At 31.2% G+C, this 25,884-nt stretch overlaps 1 protein-coding gene across 1 annotated transcript; it reads left to right on the forward strand.

Moving 5' to 3' along the window:
• The first annotated feature begins 9,467 nt into the window (after positions 1–9,467).
• LOC139488048 (methionine aminopeptidase 1-like) lies at positions 9,468–25,671 on the forward strand. The gene is made up of 13 exons (XM_071273369.1): positions 9,468–9,631; positions 13,137–13,188; positions 13,393–13,475; positions 14,150–14,210; positions 14,470–14,561; positions 15,139–15,222; positions 16,015–16,082; positions 19,142–19,212; positions 19,724–19,855; positions 21,040–21,145; positions 21,746–21,783; positions 22,078–22,143; positions 22,685–25,671. Exons 1-13 carry the CDS (start codon positions 9,512–9,514, stop codon positions 22,849–22,851), a joined length of 1,140 nt encoding a protein of 379 aa, XP_071129470.1. The 5' UTR covers positions 9,468–9,511; the 3' UTR covers positions 22,852–25,671.
• Positions 25,672–25,884: the final 213 nt, after the last annotated feature.

Consider the following 25,884-nt stretch of genomic DNA (forward strand, 5'->3'; position numbering starts at 1 on the left):
ACAGACATCTTTAATGTTATTAAAGCAGTATGATAACAAAAATTGTCTGACACCTCTTTTTGCATGAGTGGTATGTGTTTTAGATAGCATTTTCGACTTGATCAATAATAAAAAATTTAACACAAAGGCAGGTTACACAAAAAGTCTTTCTCCTTCCATCGGTAATTATATTTTAAAAAAGAGGCCTTCAACAGCCCGTTCCGACGATGATTAGAGACAGTGATCAAGTTGAATCTGATTTAAACTTTTAAATTTATTTTTCCGTTCCGTTCCGTTCCGCAAAGTACCAATTGCTCTGAGGAATTGGTATTTAACGGAACGGAACGGAACGGAAAAATAAATTAAAAAGTTTAAATCAGATTCAACTTGATCACTGTCTCTAATCATCGTCGGAACGGGCTGTTGAAGGCCTCTTTTTTAAAATATAATTACCGATGGAAGGAGAAAGACTTTTTGTGTAACCTGCCTTTGTGTTAAATTTTTTATTATTGATCAAGTCGAAAATGCTATCTAAAACACATACCACTCATGCAAAAAGAGGTGTCAGACAATTTTTGTTATCATACTGCTTTAATAACATTAAAGATGTCTGTTTCCGTTTTTTCCGTTAAATACCAATTCCTCAGAGCAATTGGTACTTTGCGGAACGGAACGGAACGGAAAAATAAATTAAAAAGTTTAAATCAGATTCAACTTGATCACTGTCTCTAATCATCGTCGGAACGGGCTGTTGAAGGCCTCTTTTTTAAAATATAATTACCGATGGAAGGAGAAAGACTTTTTGTGTAACCTGCCTTTGTGTTAAATTTTTTATTATTGATCAAGTCGAAAATGCTATCTAAAACACATACCACTCATGCAAAAAGAGGTGTCAGACAATTTTTGTTATCATACTGCTTTAATAACATTAAAGATGTCTGTTTCCGTTTTTTCCGTTAAATACCAATTCCTCAGAGCAATTGGTACTTTGCGGAACGGAACGGAACGGAACGGAAAAATAAATTAAAAAGTTTAAATCAGATTCAACTTGATCGCTGTCTCTAATCAAGGACGACGTGAGGTCAGTCTAGATATCATAATGCATGACTTGCAAATGCGTTAATTTCATGATAATTTATCAGGACAATCCGACATATTCATCTACAGAATATTTCCCGATGTTATACATTATTACACATTTCACCTGTGAAGATGAGATGAAGTATACATTTGTGTTATTTGTATATGGAAAACCGTAAAACACAGAAATTTTAAAGTTTGTTTTGTTTTAAAGATTTTTCGAAATTTTGATAAATGCCCCCTTTGGATACCTTAAATGAAATTCCGTTCCGTTCCGTTCCGTTCCGTAAAGTACCAATAGCCCAGTGAACCACATTAAAGTTTGTTGTAAAGTCCATTTCTCAAATACCATATAGCAGTAGTTCTATATGTGGTGTATGGAATGGTTATAAGGTGTACATGTTTAACTAGCCAGTGTCATCTGACCTTGACCTCATTTTTCTGGTACAGTGGTTGATTAGTTTTTGGGTTGTTTTTCTAACACTGCATTAGTTCAGCTATATTTGGTGTATGAAAATACTTTATGACGTACATGTCAGTTTGGCATGTTTTATTGGACTTTTTTTACATTATTTTTTACAGTTCATTGCTCATTGATAAGTTTTTTGTCTTTTGTCTTTTTTTTCTAGTACTTTGAGCAATAGGTCAACTATATTTATTAAGTGTATGGAATGAATGTAAGGTGTATATGTCTCTTGAAATATCATCTGACCATGACCTCATTTTCATGGTTCATTAAGCAATCTTAAGGTTTACTTGTTAAGTTTGTTTCTCGGGTACTGAATACAATAGGTCAACTATATTTAAAGCATGTTACAATTGTAAGGTGAACTTGTTTGTCTGGCAGGGTAAATCTGAACACGACCTCATTTTCAAGGTGCATTGATCAACGTTTTCCTGGTTAAGTTTGTTTCTTGTATAATATGTGCGAAAGGCACTATATTTAAAAGTATATTTGATGAATGGAACGATTGCAAGGTGTAGATGTGTTCCCGTTTACCTGAGCTTCGATCTAAAAGTTTGTCATAGTTGTAGTAAAGCTTTATATTTAGGACTATCAAAATGAAATCAAAGGTTTGTAAAGAAAGCAAGACATTTCAGCGTATGCACTCTTGTTCGGTTGGGTCTTGGGATATGTACTTTTTACAGATCTTAAATCAAGCATTTGTCGACTATGCAAAAGAATTTAAGTGGATAAGTAAGATAAAAAATGCAATGCACTTGCTTTATTTTTAATTATTGTTCCCCACTTTCTGAGTTATGAAATAGACCTGTTTGTTTACCTAGTCTTTACCACAGTCATTATTCATCAAAGTATTGACACAGAAGGTGCAGCTGTTCTTGAGTTGAAGACTGCAACTTCTACAATTATTTCAGATTTGGACAGTTTTTGAGGAGCTATTCAGTGGCGGATCCAGAACTTTTCCTAAGGGGGGGGGGGGGGGGGGGGGGGGGCTCTCCAGTCATGCTTCAGTGATTTCCTATATAATCAACCAAATTTTTCCCCTGGATCCGCCTATGCTATTTATGATAAATAAATATCCAGATATCCCAATACATATAATTTTATCCCTTGGTCCATTGATATGTTTTTTTTAGATTTAATAAAAAAAGTTGGGCATTGATACAAAAATTTGTTAACACCTATTTTCAGTAAGTAGAGACACTGAAAATTTGAGACTTTGTTCCTTTTTAGCTCACCTGGCCCAAAGGGCCAAGTGAGTTTTTCTCATTACTTTGCGTCCGTCGTCGTTGTCCGTCGTCGTCATGCATCTGGCGTTAACTTTTACAAAAATCTTCTCCTCTGAAACTAATGATCACTTTAGGAGTTATTGCCCTTTATAGTCAATTTTTAACCATTTTTCGTAAATCTTAGTAAACTTTTAGAAAAATCTTCTCCTCTGAAACTACTGGGCCAAATTAAACCAAACTTTCCATAATCATCATTGGGGTATCTAGTTTAAAAAATGTGTCCAGTAACTCGGCCAACAAACCAAGATGGCCACCATGGCTAAAAATAGAACATGGGGGTTAAGGTAGCACAATACAAAGATTTTTTCACTCCCAATCAGACAACTTTAAACTGATGTAATTCATTTCATCCTTCTTTATATTCTATAAATGAGGTACCAAAAGAAAGAAGAAAGATTAATCTTTCATATAGTGATAATTTCATTATGACATAATTATTACATAATCAATTATTATGTAATTAGTTGCTGTATTGTGATGTCCACACTTGAATGAATTTAGCATCTTTGTTCTTCATAGCATCCCAAAATATTTTATAGATTCTTGTACAACACAGCTTGACCTCCAAAACTGTGTCTCAAATTTCCTAAAACATCAATAGAACAAATTTTATACCCATTTGAATTTAGTGGTCTCTTATGAATTGATGTTTCAAAGTTCATTGAATATTTATGAGAGAATGAAATACAATAGGAAAAATCTGAGACACAGTTTTGGAGGTCAAATTGTGTTGTGCAAGAATCTATATAATATTTTGGAATGCTATGAATAACAAAGAAGCTAAATTCATTCAAGTATGGACATCACAATATGGCAGCTAATTACATAACAATAAATTATGTAATAATTATGTCATAATGAAATTAACACAATTTGAAAGATTAATCCTTCTTTCTTTTGGTACCTCATTTATAAAATTTAAAGAAATATGAGTTGAATTACATCAGTTTAAAGATGTCTGATTGGGGATGAAAAATCTTTGTATTGTGCTACCTTAAATGCAGTTTTTGGCTTATAACTCAAAAAACCAAAGCATTAAGAGCAAATCTGACAGGAAGTAAAATTGTTGATCAGGTCACGATCTATCTGCCCTGGAATTTTCAGATGAATCGGATAATTGGTTGTTAGGTTGCTGCCCCTGAATTGGTAATTTTGAGAAAATTTTGCTGTTTTTTTGTTATTATCTTGAATATTATTATAGATAGAGATAAACTGTAAACAGCAATAATGTACAGCAAAGTAAGAACTAAAAATAAGTCAACATGACCAAAAAAGTCAATTGACCCCCTAAGGAGTTATTGCCCTTCATAGTCAATTTTTAACACTTTTCATCAACACAAAAAAAAACCAGGACTGAGGGACTTACCATTTGATATTTAGGGGGTGGATGGGGGTGAAAGGATGATTTTTTTTGTCACGCATTTTTTAGTTGTAATCTCTTTCCTTCCTTTTTATTTTTCACTCTTTTCAGTGATTTTTTTTTTATATCTATTGACGTGAGCATCCTTACGTTTTTTTAACTTAAATTTTAGATTTTACGCTTCCGAGCTATGAGGTTTTATTCATTTGAATAGTTTTTTTTCCAGTTTTGGGACAATAACTCGAGAATACTTTCACCAGCTTGCAATAAATTGTGGTCGGAGTGAATTGTTTATATTTATTGACGTGAGCTCCTTTCGATTTTCATACATTTTAAATCTTAATATGTTTCCGAGTAACAGGGTTTTATTCACAAAAAACGGGGGATTTTCCAGTTTTCGGACAAAACTAAAAAATGCTTTCAGCAGTTCTTATGAAACTTTGGTGTATTGTTTGTATCTACTGAGCCCCACGCGTTAGAATTTTATAAATTTTATGTTTTTTTCTTCAATTCTGAGTTATGGGGTTTTATTCATTAACCAGATGCTCCACAGGGCGCAGCTTTATATGACTGCAGAGTTCGAAGCCTGAACATTGGGGCAAGTATGGACACAACATTCAAGCTTGATACAGCTCTGAATTTGGATTGTGATAAAATAGTTGACACAACACAGGTGTGAATGTGGTCTAAGAACTTGAACTCAAAAACTTTAAATTTTAAATTGGACAATATACCTATTATCTAAATACATGGTTAGATTCAGCATATCAAAGAACCCCACGAATTCAGTTTTTGATGAAATCAAATAAAGTTCAATTTTGTACCCTTTAGACCTCAATGTGGACCAATCTGATAACCGGGCTCAAACATAAAAAATCTAAATACATGGTTAGATTAAGCATATATCAAAGAACCCCATATATACAATTTTTGTTGAAATCAAACATGGTTTAATTTTGGACCAACTTGAAAACTGGGCCTATAATCAAAAATCTAAATACATATTAGATTCAGCATATCAAAGAACCCCAAGGATTCAATTTTTGTTGAAATCAAACAAAGTTTAATTTTGGACCCCAATTTGGACCAACTTGAAAACTGGGCCAATAATCGAAAATCTAAGTACATGTTTAGATTCAGCATATCAAAGAACCCCAAGAATTCAATTTTTGTTAAAATCAAACAAAGTTTAATTTGGGACCCTTTGGGCCCCTTATTCCTAAACTGTTGGGACCAAAACTCCCAAAATCAATCCAAACCTCCCTGTTGTGTTCATTAACCTTGTGTTTAAATTTCATTGATTTCTATTTACTTATACTAAAGTTATTGTGCAAAAACCAAGAATAATGCTTATTTGCTAGCTTATTTGGGCCCTTTTTTGGCCCCTAATTCCTAAACTGTTGGGACCAAAACTCCCAAAATCTGTTGAGTATACTAAAGTTATAGTGCGAAAACCAAAAGTCTTCGGACGCCGACTACGACGAGGCCAACCACGGCTGGTAATCTACACACGCAGAACATTTGGTTCTGCAATGAAAACCGTGAGAGGATTTTCCGGTTGTACTTGAGTGGAGTAATTGTCACCGCTTCAAAAGGTATGTACATTTCTAAATCTCAATTTTCTTATTCAACTGATAAAAATATTGAAAATCAGAGAATGCTATGATGTGGTGAATACTTTAACGAAGAGATACATGTATCATTTACTGTTGTACATAGAGTTGAACTCCTACAAAATCAGTTGCCCCACGAGAAATTGCCTAAAAAAGTGACATTTCAAATTTGAAATGGTTTTATTTACAGACATACAAGTTCAAATTTAGTTTTTTTTAGGGCAATTGGTATGAATGTTGTTTTTGGCGGCGTGTACGCTGTCCGGTGTTGATAGACGTCTTAATAATTCCCAAAACTACATTTTTTCATTAAATTATGCGTGAGGGGATCTGTTCTGATTGAGAACATCGTGAATGCGTGAGGGGAAGTACAAATCATATCTTTATATTTAAGCTACGAGTCGTTGAAACTTACCTAAATAAGGCTACATAGATTGTTCATGAAAAAACACATAATAATTATTAATGTATGCTTAGAAAAATTTATGAGACTGAATTATGAAATAAATTGTGGGAACCTAGGTTTAATAATGTTTCACGAAGAATAAAAAGAAAAAATGTTGTCAACGATAACCAAAAATACTGCAGAGATGTTGGTGAGTATCTCATTCATCTGGATTCGTCCTTTTCAAACAACTCAACAATGTCCAAAAACAGGTCTAATGCAATGTTGTTTAAAAGGAAAACGTCCACTCTGTACTAATAAAAAAAATCAAAATTCTTTCCCTTTTCCCTACGTCTGAGAGTTTATCTTCCATGTGGTCTTTCTCGTGGTCTACTACGTGATCTTCTTCTATGTCTTCTTCTATATCTTCTTCGTTGTCTAATACATGCTCTTCCTTATGGTCTTCCTCGAGATTATTATGACTTTCATCGATGTTCGTGAATAATAAATTCTGTATATCTGCCATTTTTGTTTCGAAAATTTCGATTTCGATTTTGGGTGAACAGATTACGTCTAATATATATAGGTGTTGAAGTTTTGATCGGCGATATACTTTTCTTAAATATATGTGGTGATCTCTGTGACGTATATTTGACGACAGGACTACTCCCAGAGGGTTTAGTTCGCTTCGGGGGCAGGGATAACTTGTATCTCCATGGCTTTTTGTAGACAGTCAATTTCAGTCCTCATTTCCTTTTTCCTTTGAAAAATGGCATTTTCTGAAATTGAACAAACAATTAATACTTTGATTTCATTGAATCAGTGATCAGTTTTTATCTATTAAAGTATAAGGATAAATCTGGGCTTTTAATCAGCATTGATCACATTTATTGAGTCAACAAAAGTCACAAAGCCAAAGATTAAAAAAATGTTTGTACTTCCCCTCACGCATTCACGATGTCCTCAATCAGAACCGATCCACTCACGCATGATTTAATGAAAAAATGTAGTTTTTGGAATTATTAAGACGTCTATCAAGACCGGACAGCGTACACGCCGCCAAAAACAACATGCATACCAATTGCCCTAAAAAAAACTAAATTTGAACTTGTATGTCTGTAAATAAAACCATTTAAGAATTGAAATGTCACTTTTTTAGGCAATTTCTCGTGGGGCAACTGATTTTGTAGGAGTTCAATTCTACGTACAACAGTAAATGATACATGTATCTCTTCGTTGAAGTATTCACCACAGCATAGCATTCTTTGATTTTCAATATTTTGATCAGTTGAATAAGAAAATTGAGATTTAGAAATGTACATACCTTTTGAAGCGGTGACAATTACTCCACTCAAGCACAACCGGAAAATCCTCTCACGGTTTTCATTGCAGAACCAAATGTTCTGCGTTTGTAGATTACCAGCCGTGCCAACGTGATACCAATATACGACCAAAAAATTTTCAATTTTTGCGGTCGTATAAAAAAGGGGATTTTTCAGTTTTCGGTTAATAACTCAAAAATGCTGTCAGCAATTGTCATGAAACTTTGGTGAATTGTTTATATCTATTGATGTAATTAAGCTCCTCTTTGATTTTCATAAATTTCTAATCTGACCTTGAGAATTAATTGAACTTTATTTTTTTATAGTTTCACAACAGATTTGCGCAACAGCGCAGTGTATTGCACAACAGCAAGAAATCTTTAATTAAATTTATAAAACCAATTTCAAGTTCTTTTCAGAGACTTATAATATGTCAAATATTTAATTACAATCCGGCCAACTTCAGATCTGTACCAAGCTTAAATATTGTGTCCATATATATTTGACCCAACTTTTTCGCCGGAACGTAAACATATTAATTACGTTGATGGTTTTCTGTAACAAAGAAAAGAAAAAAAAAACTGTTGAGGGTTTGACCAGCTGCGGGTGAATTCTGCTGCGCTCAGCAAAGCAGTTTATTTATCAGTTCATCCTGGTATTGTTTTGTGCCAAGTTGCTCATCCTGTCTTTTTTGTCGAGCCTTCGACTTTTTTCGAAAAAGCGAGACATAGCGATCCTACATTCCGTCGGCGTCGACATCGTCGTCGGCGGCGCCGTCCACAAATATTCACTCTGGTTAAAGTTTTTGAAATATTAATAACTTTCTTATATGATCCTGGATGTGTACCAAACTTGAACAGAAGCTTGTTTATGATCATAAGTTAGTATTCAGAAGTAAATTTTGTAAAAAAATCGTATTTTTTCCGTATTTTACTTATAAATGGACTTATTTTTTCTGCCAGGAAACATTACATTCATGCACTCTGTTGTTAAAGTTTTTAATTTTGTAAAAAAAAATCCTGTTTTTCCGTATTTTTCTCAGAAATGGTAGTTTTTCTGCCAGGAAACATTACATTCACTCTGTGGTTAACGTTTTTAAAATTTAGATAACTTTCTTTAACTATCCTGGATTTGTACCAAACTTAGACAGAAGCTTGTTTATGATCATAAGATAGTATTCAGAAGGAAATTTGAAAAAATGTTTCTGTTTTTCCTTATCATCCCTTAATTATATTATACTTATCAATGAACTTAGTAGTGTTTCTTCCAGTTTACATTACATACAGTCTGCAGTTAACGTTTTTAAAACATTTATTAGATTCCTAAACTATCCTGGATTTTTTACAAAACTTGTACAGAAGCTTATTACAATCAACAGATAGTATCAAGAGGAATATTTTTGATCAGTTTTCCCTCCTTTTTGTCGAGCATGTGATTAACAGCAAATTAAGTAGGCGAGACACTGGGTTCTGCGGAGCCCTTACGATTTATTTCAACAAAAACTCCGGTCTTGCCCTTTTAAAAATTTCATCCGCACTTTTCGAAGCTTCCATTTGATTTTTTAGGGGGGGGGGGGACTATAAAATTTGAAACTTGAAATGAAAAATGAAACAGGCCATGTTATATTAATACATTTTGAATTATTCAGAGGGCACCAGGGGAACTTAGTATTATACTAACGTATGGAAAAAAGGGTTTACCATTATAAAGATTATATATATATATAAATATATATTCTAACAATTTGTAATTTGATTTGATATATATGTGAATATTAGATGTCATTCGTTGGATTTTCTTTGTTTGTTTGGTATAATCTTAATGCATCTCGGGGCCCAAAATTGGATACTAAAATTTATCTTATCTTATCTTATCTTGTCTAACTGAATTATTTACCCTCTTAAAAAGTATTTATTATATTATTAAAGAGATACATTACATAGTGGAGGTTATCCATTCGTTGGAGTGATTTAAGCAGAATAAGAATATTTAGGGGAGATAACTACGAGTATCTGTCAAAATGGCTGAAACAGCAATTGCAGCACGAGTCTGTGAAACCCCTGGTTGTGACAAAGCAGCCAAGCTCCAATGTCCTACTTGTATTAAGTTAATGATACAAGGATCATTTTTCTGTTCACAGGTCTGAATTACCAAAAGAAAAAGTTTCATTCATATAAAATAACGAAAAACCTCACCATACAGTGCAAAATTATAACAAAATTTATTATCTCAATCATATATTAAGGTTCATCATAAGGAATTGAAAAATATGGCCGTGTTTACACCTCCAAAATTACTATGAGTACAGACAAACTGGTACATCCAGGAAAGTTTTAATGCATGGCAGGAACTAGATATATAAAAGTTATATGAAGTCTACGTTTCAGAAAATTAAAAACTTACCTGGATTTTGATGTTAATTTTTTTCCAGTCTGCAGAAGATAGCAAAATAAACAAACACCCGAGTTTCATTTGATACGGTCCACTCAGTTACACAGTTTAAACCTGTTAAATCACCTATTGTTTACAGGTGTCTATTGTCCATCTATTGTCCATTTAAATCAATACTACTCACAACATTGATTATATGAGGGGAGCTTCTCAATCGTTTTCACTACTTAGTTAATTTTTGCACCTTCTGCAGGAACGAAAAAAAATGGATAGCAAAATCTAGAAAAGTTTATAATTTTCTGAAACATGAAATGCATTTAAAATTTATATATCTAGTTCCTGCCATCCCTTAAAACTGTTGCAGGTGTATAGGTTAGTCTGTACTCAGAGTAAAATTTGTTGTGTAAATACGGCCATTTTAGCCAAAAGGTTATGATGAACCTTAATAAGATTTATTTGTATGGCTATTTCCAAATACCTGCATTGCAATCAACTTCTATATTGCCTCCTTTGTTGGTGTAGGATTTTTTTAAAAATATGAGCCTTCAAAAAAGACATTTATCCTTTGAAAGGTGTAACTTCATACAAAAGCGAAATGGAGTTCAATAAGTGTTATTTCAATACACCTTATCGCTATTTGTCCGCCATTGCTGGATATCACACAGGTTCCCGTAAAATGTTGACGTCATAAAACAAAATATCTGACGCCACAATGGAAAAGTGATTGTTGTTGACGTCAAAAGTTCAAGCGGCCGGGTCAGCCGGGATTAGCGATAAGGTGTATAGACAACTTTCGAGTTTGTTTCCTTTTCGTCCAAAAAAAATCTGGTTTTAGTGAACATCATTCGTGCGTTTAGGGGCATGATCACTTCCATTCCAATGTTGAGCGATTGTATAAAGCTATATTGCATGAATAATTCAACAAATTAAATTCTCATAATTCATTAATTGACACTAATTAAATCAACATTTCTGTCATTATGGAATTGAGATTAAGAACTTACAAAACAAACTTATTTCTAGTTTATCCTGCATAATGATGACAACTAAGATGCTTGATGAACGGTAATAGTGCAGGGATACAGGTGATCCCCTCTATCTGTTAAATGACGTCATAAAGGCGTGCATAATTGACGAGTTTTTTTCTAGTGACGGATGAACTCGAAAGTGGTCTATTTCTTTGGCATTGTGATATTGAAATTTTTGGATGGAAAGTGTAATAATATTGAGAACAAGCAAAATTTACTGAATAATATAAATCATACTCAAAAGAAATACTATTCATAGAAACTGTGAATTGTCGACTTTAATTTACTGATGATTAATACGTAGACAATATAGAATTTGTGACAACTCAACTTCAAACCAACATGTTTACAGGCTTTATTTCAGAGACTTTCACAGAACATTTTAAAACTAAATATTTTAAAACTATTTAAATTATTCTGCAGTTTTTCCATTGTGTGCTAGTGTTTATTTGTTACTAAAAGTTCTAAAAATTATTTACTATCTAAATAACTTTGTGCTGACACATTAAAATCAAGCACACCCTAGAAGGTGTACTTGAATTAATTGATATTTTTACTTGTTTTAACTAATATCTTTATTTAAAAATTTGTTATAAAGAAATCATTGCTAGCAATGTATGTTGTGATCCTCTTTCTATTTAGTACTTTAATACTTGTCAAATGTAAGAGTACATGAGAAAAGGCAGTGAATTTTTTTGTAAAATTTCCATGTGTTGATCATCAAAACAACAAAAAGGATATATCAGCCTTATTTTTGGCTTATATAATGCCATTTATCTTGTCAATAATTATACTGGATACAGCTTGAAATTCCATGTCAGACCAAACTGACTGAGTAAAGGTGCATGTTTTTTTTATTTACTTCAATTTGTGTTTAAGGTATCATAGTACACTTCAATTTTTTTTTTTTTTATAACTAATTTACTTATTTGAACTATAAAAATTGTAAATAAATGTTATTGTTATTAAAATATAAAAATGACATTTGGTAGAAAATATCCAGAATGTTGCAAAATGTTTTTTTGTTTTGTTTACATGAACTTGAATAGTAAAAATACAGATATTTCATCATATTCATTGTATTTTGTGATTTTTTTGCTGTTTGAAAAAATCCACAATTTCTTCTAATTTTTATTGAAAAAGCATTTTCTTAAAAAAAAAAGTAAATTTAAGGTTAATGATTACAAATAGACAGAGTAACTGGATATTTTTCTTAGGATTAACCTGCATACAACTAGGATTAAACCAATCAATTGAATTATTCGTCTCTATTTGTAGAATACTAATTACTAAGGTCCATAAAAAATAGCAAATATAATGATTTAGTACTAGTGTTGTCATCTGCAGAATTATACAGGTCTCCGTATTAACCAAAGTAAAAAAAAAATATAAAGACATTTAAAAGCAACAGCAGTAAGATTTAAGGTTTTGTGACTAGTGATTTTCACCCTAGTTTTCATTTAAAAGCTATTTTTTTCGAAAAAATAATGATACTAGGGCATTTCTTAGGGAGATTTTTTTAACATTTTTACCACTAGAGAAAGTTTTTATCACATGAGGTTATGATTGAATTTTGTCATGGTCGTTGTTAGATCCTTTGTGAGATAAACATGGACACAGTTTAGTTTGACAATCACATACTGTAAATTCAGAAACTGCTGCATGCATTTATTATTGAGATTTTGTCATTTTAGACTAAAATGCAATCTTAATATTTTTTTCATATATAAATATTCAAATTGTGAGTTAAAATTATTGCGAATATAACCCTGTCTTATTTTTCGCAATTATAATAACATCGCTATAATTTCTGAATTTACAGTAGTTTTTTTTAACCTGATATTACAATTTGGACTTTATGTCTGAATTACTTTTTTTCTCATACTAACTTTTTCCTTCTGTATAAAGTCTGAAAATTTACCTAAATCCTGATCAATGATATTTATGTTATTAAGACATCATTTAATTCTCAACTTGGCTATTGGATCTTAGCTCATAATGACATTTGTTATATTAATCTTTTGTACATGTGCAACTGAATAAGATGTCTTGTGCAATTTACAACATTTCTTCTGTTTTGATATATATGAACCAAGTTACTGTTAGTTCTGAAAAATTCTTTTGGAAATAATTCCTGCTGTTTATGCATTTATATTATAGATCAGCAAACTTGCATGTTTAAATTATTTGAGTGTTCAAAATAAAACATACAGCTTTGCATTTCAGGAATGTTTTAAAGGATTTTGGACAGAACACAAGAAGGTGCACAAAAAAGCAAGTAAGTATAGAATTTTAAAAATTTGCTCTTCATTCAATTAAATTACTCTGGAAACTGAATAAGTACTTAATCTTGCTCAAAGAGAAAACACATTGTGCATTAAACTATGACTGTCTGATTTACAATATAAACATATCTCAATTATGAGTTATTTCAGTCAGAACCTTACAGTGCAAAATAACTAAATTATTGATTTTTTTTCAGAGCAAGGTACAGATATAAATAATGATTCCTATAACCCATGGCCTGGATTTAAGTATACTGGACAATTAAGAGGTTACCCTGTAGTAAGTAGATAGATTATTTTAACTTATGTAAGGTGTGTTCTTTTATAAGAAGCACCAGTATGTTTGTCTCATCTTTGACAAAAGTAACAGACATGAGACAATCATGTTGACATAAGTATTAGTTTTCAGTTATCATCTCAATGCTTGACTGCCTCAAAATATGATAAGTTTTTCCTACTTAGATGAATTTCAGATTAAGTATCTATGAAAGCCATTGGTGCTTGGTATACAGTTGTGTTATGATTTATACATCTTATAGAATGCAGTATATGAAGCACTACCTCCTCAATCAGGCTTCAATGGCATTGTGACTTTTACATTGTTTACATATTTAAAGTTTTCATTCAACATGACAATGAGATAGATGCATTATGTAAATAGAGAAAAAGTTATAAAACAGTTAATAGATCAACAAAGAATAGCGGCAGCCAAAATATAAAGTCATTTATTTCAATTAACAAGAGTTTCAAGTTGATGATTAGACATGTTTGAAAGTGAAATAACGATCAAAATTATGGTTTAAATTTTTATGTTTGTCTATGAAATAAAAAAAAATAGTACAAATATATCAATGTTATGCTTGTTTACAAAATAACTAGGATCTGCTCATAAGGTTATACTATCAGTTGTTATACTATTCTGTGTTCTATGTATATTCAATTATTCAATTACAGAGTTCAAAGAGATCTGTTCCTGACCATATACCCAGACCAGATTATGCTGAACATCCTGAAGGTTATTATTGCTATACATTTAAAAACAAATGAAGAACTAGATGGGTTAAAGAAAAATATTGTTTTATCAAATTTTACATTTTCTGAAGCAAAAATGAAGGTATTATTATGTTGCACAAGATCTAAGTGTAAAAAAAAAAAGAATCTCAAAGGCATTTACCTTTTCACATGTAATGTTTTCATAAATATATCTGAAAATTAGATTTAATGCAGTTATCTTTAAGAATTCATTTCCTCTAATTATGTTTGATACATTGTAGGTGTACCATTAACAGAAAGACAAATGAGAGGGTCAACAAATATCAAAATTCTATCAGACGAGGAACGGGAAGGACTGAGAGTGGCTTGTAAGGTAATAACTATAAACAAAGTGGAAAGAGACATGCCTGTATTTAATAGGTTACAGTCATGAAATAACACATTATAAAATTATTAAGTGATTTTCAGTAGTAGTTATTATGATTATGGTCTTAATGGACAAGGGGTAGCCAAGATAGTTGAAAGTGGTGTTAAATAAAAAAACCAAGCAAACAATCTTTAGAAGGAATTCTCATGGGACAATCGAACCCCTAAACCTGATGTAATTATCATTTTTAAACCCTCCTCTAGGATTGGAGGGTATTTTATTCACTTTTAAGTCTGTTTATCAGAAAGGCTATTTGATATTTTTGTCAAACTTTCTCAAGGTTCTACTTAACCGAATGACTTTATGTTTGGTCAACAGCTGTATCTATTGATTGCTTGCTCAACAGCTGTATATATTGATTGCTTGCTGAGTCTGATTATCAAATAACTTAGAAAAGTATATGAATTATTAAAAATGACATGAATTTAAACCTCTTGGATAAAAATATATTATATATGAAGATTTATCAAGAAAAATTACATTAAAGTAGCTTGAATATTTAAATTTGTCATTTTATTTACAGCTTGGGAGAGAGGTGATAGATATAGCAGCTGATACTATACATATAGGAGTAACCACAGAGGAGATTGATCGAATAGTACATGAAGTAAGTACTGGAATAAAATTATGTCAGTTTAAAAGAAAACAGTCCACATTTTCATGATATTAAAAAGGCAGTTTTGACCTTATTAATGAATAAAATTTCCTTTATTAGGTATAAAGTGCAAGCATGAACATAAATTGTTTAATCCAAATCATGATATTTAGAATGAAGGTGTATTACCATAAAAGGGTGCTTGGAATATCACCATGACCTTCACATGACTTTGACAATAACATCAAAGTGAAAATTCTTGTTTTTTTTTCATATTATAAATTTGATTTGAAGAACATGACTTATCTATCCTTTGACAAAGCCTTTGATTTCCACCCATAAACCACACATATTCTTGATGAGCCTTCCTATTTAACACTTGCAGTACTCCATATATATTTAAATTGGGGTTATTCAAATTGAATTCAAATTCAATTTTTTCAATTTCCTAATCACAGAGCCCGTTAGGGCTTTACAAAATTTAACATGATCATTCACGCTTTCATAACAACCTTTTTCGCTCCACTCACTCTTGATTAAGTTAATTTACGGTACATTAAAACATACATAAAAGTCATATAAAGGTTCAATACAGTAGGCAGGTTATGCCCCACATATTGTATTGTTAATTATTAAAGATGTCAAAAACTGTTTAAATCCCCACCATGCATATTATGAATTACCATGGTAAAATCTTTAAAGCACTCTTTAAAATTTATAATTACTGTTTTCCTAATCTATGTAATGGAAGATATAACAATTGTGTTATATTCAATAGGTTATCATTGTATTTTCTGTTTGTAGGCCTGTATAGATAGAGAATGTTATCCATCACCATTAAATTATTACTGTTTTCCTAAATCTTGTTGCACGTAAGTAAATCAAATCTGTTATAGTTGTTGCTGTCTATAGTTAAGTTAAAATCTGATCAATGTTATACAGCTGGATTTATGTAAATTGTCTAAAGCTGTTTTAAAGCTTAATGTTTGATGCACAGGCTGAAGTTTCATCTAAATAAATCCAGTCAATTATTTTTTTATTAATTAACCCTTTCCTCCATAATGACGCCTTAATTTACGCCACCCCTTTACTCCATAATGACGCTTTTTGACGCCTGTGTAGTGCTATAGTTGAAAAGTTCTCCTACAAAAAATCTGTATCAGATTTTATAAAAATTTGTATCTAATTTAAAACGGATATTCATGAGAATATCCAACTGGAATTTCATTGATGAAATATTATGGGGACAAAGTCCCCAATAACAGTAGAAAATTCAATCAAAAAAAAAAAAAAAAAAAAAAATCAGGAAAATTTTCCCCGATATTTTCATTGTACTAATGAACTCAAAATCATACAATTTTTTTTGTCGCGTTTTTGAATTTCCCGATCTGCGCAGAAATCTACAATGTACTTCCTTTTCCGGTCTCGTTTGCATGAAACTTTGAGTAAAATATATATTTATCAGTCTTGTATAAAATAGGAAGGAACGCAATACCAATTTCATTTTTTTTAAATAATTCCTCGATATGAAAAAACGTTACCTGATGATAGCGTTTCTTTGTTTACATTGTATATGACGTCATAACTTAAATGACTATCAGTCCCCGAGGGTATCATCAGCTCAGTAGTCAGTGCTTCGGTACTGACATGATTAAACAAACTTTACTAAAATTGTCCGTTTATAAATTTTGAAATTATTATGAAACTAAGGTTTCAACTCCCTCAGGCAAAGTTGGCTTTAGATGAATTTGGCTATTTATTTTAGGTATTTTTAACATATAGCTCTTCAACGATTTTTGGTACTTATACATCTTCGGATTTCAAATGTTTGGCTTTGAGCGTTCCTGATGAAGGTAAATCCAGAAAAGCGCTTCGGACGCAATAAATTATTAAACGTGTTGTTTTATATTTTTACATCACTGGGTCGATACCTCTGCTGGTGGACTATCAGTCCCCGAGGGTATCATCAGCTCAGTAGTCAGTGCTTCGGTACTGACATGATTAAACAAACTTTACTAAAATTGTCCGTTTATAAATTTTGAAATTATTATGAAACTAAGGTTTCAACTCCCTCAGGCAAAGTTGGCTTTAGATGAATTTGGCTATTTATTTTAGGTATTTTTAACATATAGCTCTTCAACGATTTTTGGTACTTATACATCTTCGGATTTCAAATGTTTGGCTTTGAGCGTTCCTGATGAAGGTAAATCCAGAAAAGCGCTTCGGACGCAATAAATTATTAAACGTGTTGTTTTATATTTTTACATCACTGGGTCGATACCTCTGCTGGTGGACTATCAGTCCCCGAGGGTATCATCAGCTCAGTAGTCAGTGCTTCGGTACTGACATGATTAAACAAACTTTACTAAAATTGTCCGTTTATAAATTTTGAAATTATTATGAAACTAAGGTTTCAACTCCCTCAGGCAAAGTTGGCTTTAGATGAATTTGGCTATTTATTTTAGGTATTTTTAACATATAGCTCTTCAACGATTTTTGGTACTTATACATCTTCGGATTTCAAATGTTTGGCTTTGAGCGTTCCTGATGAAGGTAAATCCAGAAAAGCGCTTCGGACGCAATAAATTATTAAACGTGTTGTTTTATATTTTTAAATAACGTCACAACTAAAATCCCTAACAACAGAACCAAAATCCGGGAAACATTACGGTATTTCCATTTCTTTTTTTTAACAAATATTAAAGTTACAAAAAAATAATTCATACAGACTTCGTCCCCATTTACAGGTAATGCCTGCCTCATATTATAAGTTATCTACGTTCATATCCGTAGATATGGATATTTTAACACCCTGGAGTACCCCAGTACACCATGAGGCGTAGCAGAAGGGTGTACAGGGTACTGAAGGGTGTTAAAATATCCATATCTACGGATATGAATGTAGATAACGAATTTATCCCCGGTCTTAGTCCGAATCGGGCGAGTTTTATGGAAATTCGGGTACAAAGTGTAATGCGAAAACAACGTTTTTTTCATTATCCAAAAAAGTTTTATTGAAATTTGGAAATTTTACATATTTTTTACGGCTGTAGGGTACTACCTTTGGTAGAACCCTACAGGTAGTCAAATATAAGACGTTTTTAATACGGAGAAACTGGATTGAGTCAAATTTGGCGCTCAATGTTGTGAGCGTTACGCCATAGATGGTGTGACGTCAACGTTGGTAATTTGCATAGCTAGGTCAGTAGTCCCATTCCTTGAAAATGTGGCAGTCAAGTGATGCATTTAATGAAATGAGTGTAAATGATCGGCATAATAGGACAAAATCGTTAATGAATTAAATATTTAATTACAAACATCATGGATAATCTACAGATTTAAATATTTCACTAGGAGCAATCATGGAACTAAGGAAAACTTGCGTGAAGTTCCCCGGGATAATGGTTAGCAACGTCCGGGGATATGGGTAAGCAACACCCAGGGGCTATGGGTTTTGTAACGACGTGCATTAACCAATCAAAATCCTAGATATATACTAAGCCGGGATAATTGTTTTTCACAATGCATTAACATTTAAACCTGATGATTTTTTATATTGAAAAAATCCTATGCGTATCAAGTATGTAAAAAAAAAATCCATAGAGGAAAGGGTTTTAAAGTATAGCTTACAATTTATAGTGGAATTTGAATTCTATTCTTTTTTTTCCACAAATGATCACATTAGTTTCTTGCACTTTTATTGAAAGATACAAATGTACGATGTATTGGATTCACTTATGTTTGTGAATTTCAATTTATCACAAATTTAGCAGAAATTGTATTTATGTGTTTACACATATTTATGTGTTGGCCCTTGATAACCTGGTTCACCAACAAAATCTCAAAAATTAATGACACATGAGTAATGTTGAATCTACAGTATAACTTAATTTATAGCTTTTATTGTAAATTGTGGAATTACATTTTATAGGTCTGTTAATGAAGTAATTTGCCATGGAATTCCAGATGCTAGACCTTTAGAAAATGGGGACATTGTAAATGGTAAGGAAGAGTTTGACTTAACATATATAGAATATATTTTCTAGGGTATAACATTTATTATATGGTAAATAAAAATTCCAGAACTGGGAGATTTCATCCTGTTTCAAAATAAAAAACAGATGTTTGACTGATAAGAAGCATTTAATGATAAAAAAGACAACATAGAAAACTACATCATGGAAGAAACTGTATTGCTTGTTTTGGTTTAATATTGGTGTGGTAAGTTTTATTCAAAGCAATCAAAAATGTTATTTTAAAGTAAACATTTCTGAATGAAATGAAGGTTTAGATCATAGTACTAGTAAAATTATTGACTAGTTTGATATTTCGTTTTTATTGTTAGTCATTATTTTAATGTTTCGTTACCATTTTTACATTCTTTATTACATGTATAATGTTTCTCATATATTTGGAATATGTTGGTGTTTTTTTTTATAATTCTTGTATGTTTTATTTTCATTTAAATTTAACTTGCTTTGTATATTGTCATGATATTTGATTTTTATTTCAGTGGATATTACAACATTTCACGGAGGTTTCCATGGAGATCTCAATGAAACATTTTTTGTTGGTGAAGTTTCAGATAGTGCTAAAAAACTAGTCAAAACAACACATGAATGTCTGTCACAGGCTATTGCTGAAGGTATATCATTATTAATTGTAAAATATATATATAGCTAACAACATGCTAAGTATGTCACAAAGTAGGTCACTTCTATAGTAAATGCAATTAAAGCTATTGTAGCTCTCAATGTAGGCTAATGAAATGGTCGCCTGGGCGACTTTAAAAGCTGATTGGCGACTAAACATTCATAAGTGGTCGCCTTTTGGGCTATTAGAAAATTTTTGGAAATTTTGCCATGATCCCAGTCTGGTTTTAAAAAATCGTCTGAGCACTTGACAGTAACACAAATTTATATTGTATTTCAAACACCTTTTAGATTTAAGCTTGATCTTGTCAGCACTTAATTGCAAGGTAATTGTAGGTCATTTGTAAGCAAATAACACAGATTTATCTGTCTTCGTATTTTAGCAGTCAGTCACAACTTTGACTATTACGTGCTGTTAGAAAGAAAATCATTGGCATTTATAGCTTGTGTTAACTGAAAGCACATGGTTGAGCCTCATTTTCGTTTTGTCAATAAACAGATGAAACAAGGTTGGCGAAAATTTTGTAACTTGTTCTCATCGATTCAATAACATACTGGCTACTATTTCACTAACAATTTCAGGTGTTCACTTGACTGATGGGGCAATCACCATTGCTTCTGCACAATTCCAATGAGAATTTTACTAGACTGGGGCTTCGGTCGACCGCTTAAGGTTGCAGATTGTCATTAAACATGTACAATGTAATAAAATTAAATAAATTATGTGGTTGATTTACAGTTAATGTATACAAACTATTTTTACCCACGACAGCAGAAAAATACAGAAGAAAAACTTACTACTTTCACAAGTTTTTTTTTTATATAAACCAAGTTGTTAAATTATAAAAAGTCTAAAAGATGTTCCATATGTGTCATGATGCAGATATTATATTTGTTTAGGAGCCAGCTGAAGGACGCCACCGGGTGCGGGAATTTTTCGCTACATTGAAGACCTGTTGGTGACCTTCTGCTGTTGTTTTTTTCTATGGTCGGGTTGTTGTCTCTTTGGCACATTCCCCATTTCAATTCTCAATTTTATGTATTACAGTAATTTGGGTATAAATGTGTGATATAGAGTCAGATTTTAGTTAATTTTTAACATTATAAATTTAACATCTGCATTTTGAAGAAAATGTGTAACATACAACAAATCATTTCTCTCATGTTGTATTTACAGTAAAACCAGGAGTTAGATACAGAGATATAGGAAATATTATACAGAAACATGCACAAGCTAATGGTTTCTCTGTAGTAAGAAGTTACTGTGGACATGGCATTCACCAGTAAGTTATGGTTTCTTCCAACATTCAATATGGTTTGGTATCAGGACACTTCAATATGAAAATTTATTTATTTCATTTTAAAGTTTTCAAAATATAAACTCTCATTTTTCTTGAGCTTGCAACTTTTATGTTGCAAAAACGAGACATGGTGATCATTGATAACTGGCGTCAACGTTTAAGTTCAGTCTGTGGTTAAAGATTTTTTTGGACAAAGTTAACTTCATCAAACCTTCATAAAATTGTAGGAAATTTGGACAGAAGCTTGTTTATGATCAAAATATTTTGGAAGTTTTGTCTTGTTTGAAGTTAAGGTTTATGATTATGTCAATTTAAGGAAAATGCAAATGATAAGGGAATAAGTCAATGATCTTTGATATGCATTGTTATATCTCATTTCCAGAGAGATTATTTGGCCATGCACCTTTAGTTATGGATGTTATACATAGTTTGCATGTTACAGTACTGCCATTTTAAAATTTTTATGAAATTTGATACAGGCGAGACATATGAATGTAAATAGTTTATTTACTTTATTTTGTTTAGATACTTTAAAAATAAGTTTTTATTTTGCTAATGGTTTTTCATTTTATATTTGACTAGGTTGTTTCACACAGCACCAAGTGTACCTCATTACTCAAGTAAGTAGGACATGTGATGTTTTATGTAATATTTATCAACAAATTAGCATTCATAGCAATGATTAGTTTGAATTTTTCCCCTCTCTCAGAATTTGCCTGTCCATGTTAACTTTTTCATCAGTATTCTCTTCAAAATAAGTCACAATTGTCCTTACAATGTTATTTTGTTTAACAATAACTTAGATGATATAATTTATGATGAGGTACTACAAGGTATTTTAGAGCTTTTTGTTTGTTTCATAATGGAATTCTGTACACTAATTAAATAACTATTTGATATGAATTGTGTTGCAGAGAACAAAGCTATAGGTGTTATGAAACCTGGTCATTCATTCACGATAGAACCTATGATATCTGAAGGTAAGAAGTCTTATATGGTTTGAGTCAGGTTTGGTTTCAAATATATTGGATACTTATTAGTTTGTATCATATTTTGTTCAAAGTTTCACTTAATGTTCTTGTCTATTGATTCGCCTCAATGTTTGTTTGTTAAAGTGCTTGCCAAGAGTGCAAAATTATGAGGCAACCTTAGGATGGGTATTCTAAATACTTTAAAATTGGTACTTATCGTTTCTCCAAGTAAGAGAAAAGACAATTAGGACATTTTACATATAATCTTCAACAATAGACAAGTGGATGTACAACATCAAATTCTGTCTATTGGTGGATGTACAACATCAAATTCTGTCTATTGGTGGATGTACATCATCACATTCTCTCTTTGGTCCAAGACTAGAATAGTTGTTAAGGAAATTATCAAATAAAATGTAAATACTATTCAGCTAGTTCAGTAAATCACAAAGTAATAAAGATGAAATGCAGTAAAACATGTTCAGTTTTAATGGCTGTAATTGTAGTACATGTATTGACCTTGCTTATACATGCTTGTTTTTTTTATTAGGAACCTGGAGAGATGAAATGTGGCCAGATAACTGGACTGCTGTGACACAAGATGGACGTCTATCAGCACAGTTTGAACATACATTGTTAGTGACGGATACAGGTGTGGATGTTTTAACACAAAGACGAGAAAATAATGGTCAGCCACATTTCATGGATAAAATATGAATGGTTTAATAGCTTAGATTTAACCCAAAAGCTTCCATTCTGTGCAAGACATGGGCATTCAGATGATATTTGATATGATTTTGTTTCCTTAGTAAGGACAGATCACTTTGAATGGCAGATAGCCTGATTTTGTCTAACTATTTTAACAACTAAACAGAAGACCTGATATTTGTGAGATATAACATGTAACCAAAATACATGTGTAAAATAAGAACATTTATGACATTTTTGTGTTTTATTCATTTGTATCATTGTTAAATGATTTTAAAATGAACTTTGATGGTAAATAAATATTTGTTATTTATTATTAAATGAAGCTGGTTATAACATGCAAATCAGACTTAATTTTAGATCATTTTATAAAGAAAATATTATTCTTTAAAATGGGAAAGTACTCAAGAACGTACATACCCAACAAAACTCACAGGAGCTGTTTAATGTTGACAACAATCTGAAAATGTCTTTTGTTTATTATAAAAGCCATTAAAAATAATTGTTTAAGCTTTTTATTTTGTTCCCAATAACCAAAATGTTTGATATATATATATAGTAAAGTGCTTTCTAAAAATTAATTAGAAATTTGAAATTGATTTTGAGTTTGTTAATATTTCAGTTGTTCCTAGAGGGTTAGGTTGCTCTCAACAATAAAAAGATATTCATGTAAAGATATGAATAGCTTTAATAGTAGGAAGGATTTGAATCTTGAGGTATCTCACTACCTATAGTTATAATGAGAAGTATACTAAGAAAAAATGTTCTGCCAATGTCATACTTTTTTAAAGCATCAAATTATCATAGCATGATCAAACAATGAAAATGCACCTTTTTCTTTTAGGACATTACACAAATTATATTTTGATAAAATAAATATGTATCATTTATTTGACTAAACAGGATTATACTAGTTCTCTGTTAGCAGTGAAACAGCAAGATTAGTGATGCTTCACAATTATAAATAAGAATAAATAAAATGAGAAAGAATAATTCTAGACTATATTTCTTCAGTACACAGTCAAGCATATTTATTTTATAAAATTAAGTGCTTTAGCAGAAATGTTATTTTTGAAAGAGGAGACAGAAATCAAAACTAGTAGTGTGAACTGCTTTTTATCAGGGGATTATGAAGAGAGCATTGTCAAATAAGTGCATGTCATTTATTTGTCGCTTTGTATTTTTAACCATGTTAACTATTGTTTTGAATCAAAAGTGTCAAAAACTTATACATTACAATGTTTGACATTGTCTTGTAGTATGTAATTTGTTTTGTTTGAGATTTTAAACAGCACTTATTGTGGGATTAATTTGTTGACTGTTGTTTTTGTCTTGCAGTATACAATATGTTTTAATATTTACAACTAAACATGAAAAAAAGTCAGAATCAACCTACCTTGGCTCATATTAAAGCCAAATGTGTTAGATACTAATAGTCTTGTTTTTTTCTGTTAACATTGTAGCAAAAAAGCATGAGGCTTAAAATTGACACTTTTGCCTTTGAATTAAATATTTATGTAAAATGCATAAATCATATAACATTTGGTATGTACAACCAAATTAATGTTACAAATAAATTGTCCAAAGATAATTGTAGCATTTTTGCTAAATTGAATTATTATTGAACCTAGTATTTCGACAGCATTTAAACATATGTACTTAAAAGAAGACTGACTGTTAAAATGATCATTTTATGGAGATTGCTGATTGTTTTGTAAGTAGATATTATGTATTTTGTAAACTTACATGAAACTGCAAATTTGTTTTAAGCAAGGAAATCCACTTGTATTAAACATTTTATCTTGTTTTTAAAGTTGCATTTACAATGTACACTGCAACTGCTTTTTATTCATGAAGTTTTAAGGGGAGATAACAGCTGCTAAAATGTGTTCATATCATGGGAGATAATTCAACTGGTTACAAGTACAAATCAACTAAATTGATATTATTTTGTTAAAATCAAAAAAGAAGCTTGGGAACTTTTATATTTATTTAATGATAGCAATTGATATAAAAGTCCTCTCCAATTTATTTTGGTTCATAAGTTTGGTTTTATTTTTTACAAAAGAATGATTTTGCCTATCATGCCTGCAATGTATACAATCTATAAAATTGTGAAATATTTCACGCATATTTCTTGAGAATAAGCAGTGTGACCTTAAAGAAAATTTAAGAAAATCTATAATGAATAAATGTTTATCCACCTTAAATGAAAGTGAATTATTGATTTACAAAGATGTATAAAAAATATGGTTATAGGTCAATTGTACAGCAAAGTGACAACTAAAATAACCAAAAATATCTTTAGTTGAGAGGATGAAGTATAGTATGCAGCAGTACGCAGGTATCTATACAATATGCCAAGCTTTAAAGCATCCCGATTCTATATAATTGAAACTAGCTTTCTTATTCCTCAGCCAAATAGTGACTGATCTATTCATTCTGTAATTGAATATACAAAAATGTATGTACCGGTAGATATAATTGTGTTTTGTATGTGTTCACTGTATGGCTGACAATGCGGTATGTTAGACGACAAAAGAAATACAATAATATTAAAAACTGATTGATGAAAAAAAAAATATATTAAAAACTGTAAACCTAAAGCAGGAATAATTAACACAAAATATTTTTAGCTGCATTTAAGAGATAATGTAGTCAGACTTATCCTCAAGTAAGAGAACAGAGCCTCAAGGTTTTAGTAATCTGGAATACTTATCATCTACATTGTAATCTACATTTCTGATTATTGTTTGCTGACTGTCATTGTTACTTGGCTATTTACATTTATTATTTGTGATTTTTAATGAAATAAAATTTGAAATCTCATGTGTTGTTTATCAATCTTTATAGACTAATTGAATTCTGAGTTTTCAATAACAATCTTTAATGTAGAGATATTTTAAATAGTTGAAGTCTCATTCAGTATATATGTGATCCGAGATGTGACCTGAACCCTTTGCTGTCCTAAAACAATGAATCAGGGTGAAATATATATAAATTTTTCATTCTAGGTTATAGTTTTAGCATTATTGCATTGTT

Source organism: Mytilus edulis, chromosome 9, assembly GCF_963676685.1.
Source record: "Mytilus edulis chromosome 9, xbMytEdul2.2, whole genome shotgun sequence".
In the NCBI taxonomy this organism is placed as follows: domain Eukaryota; kingdom Metazoa; phylum Mollusca; class Bivalvia; order Mytilida; family Mytilidae; genus Mytilus; species Mytilus edulis.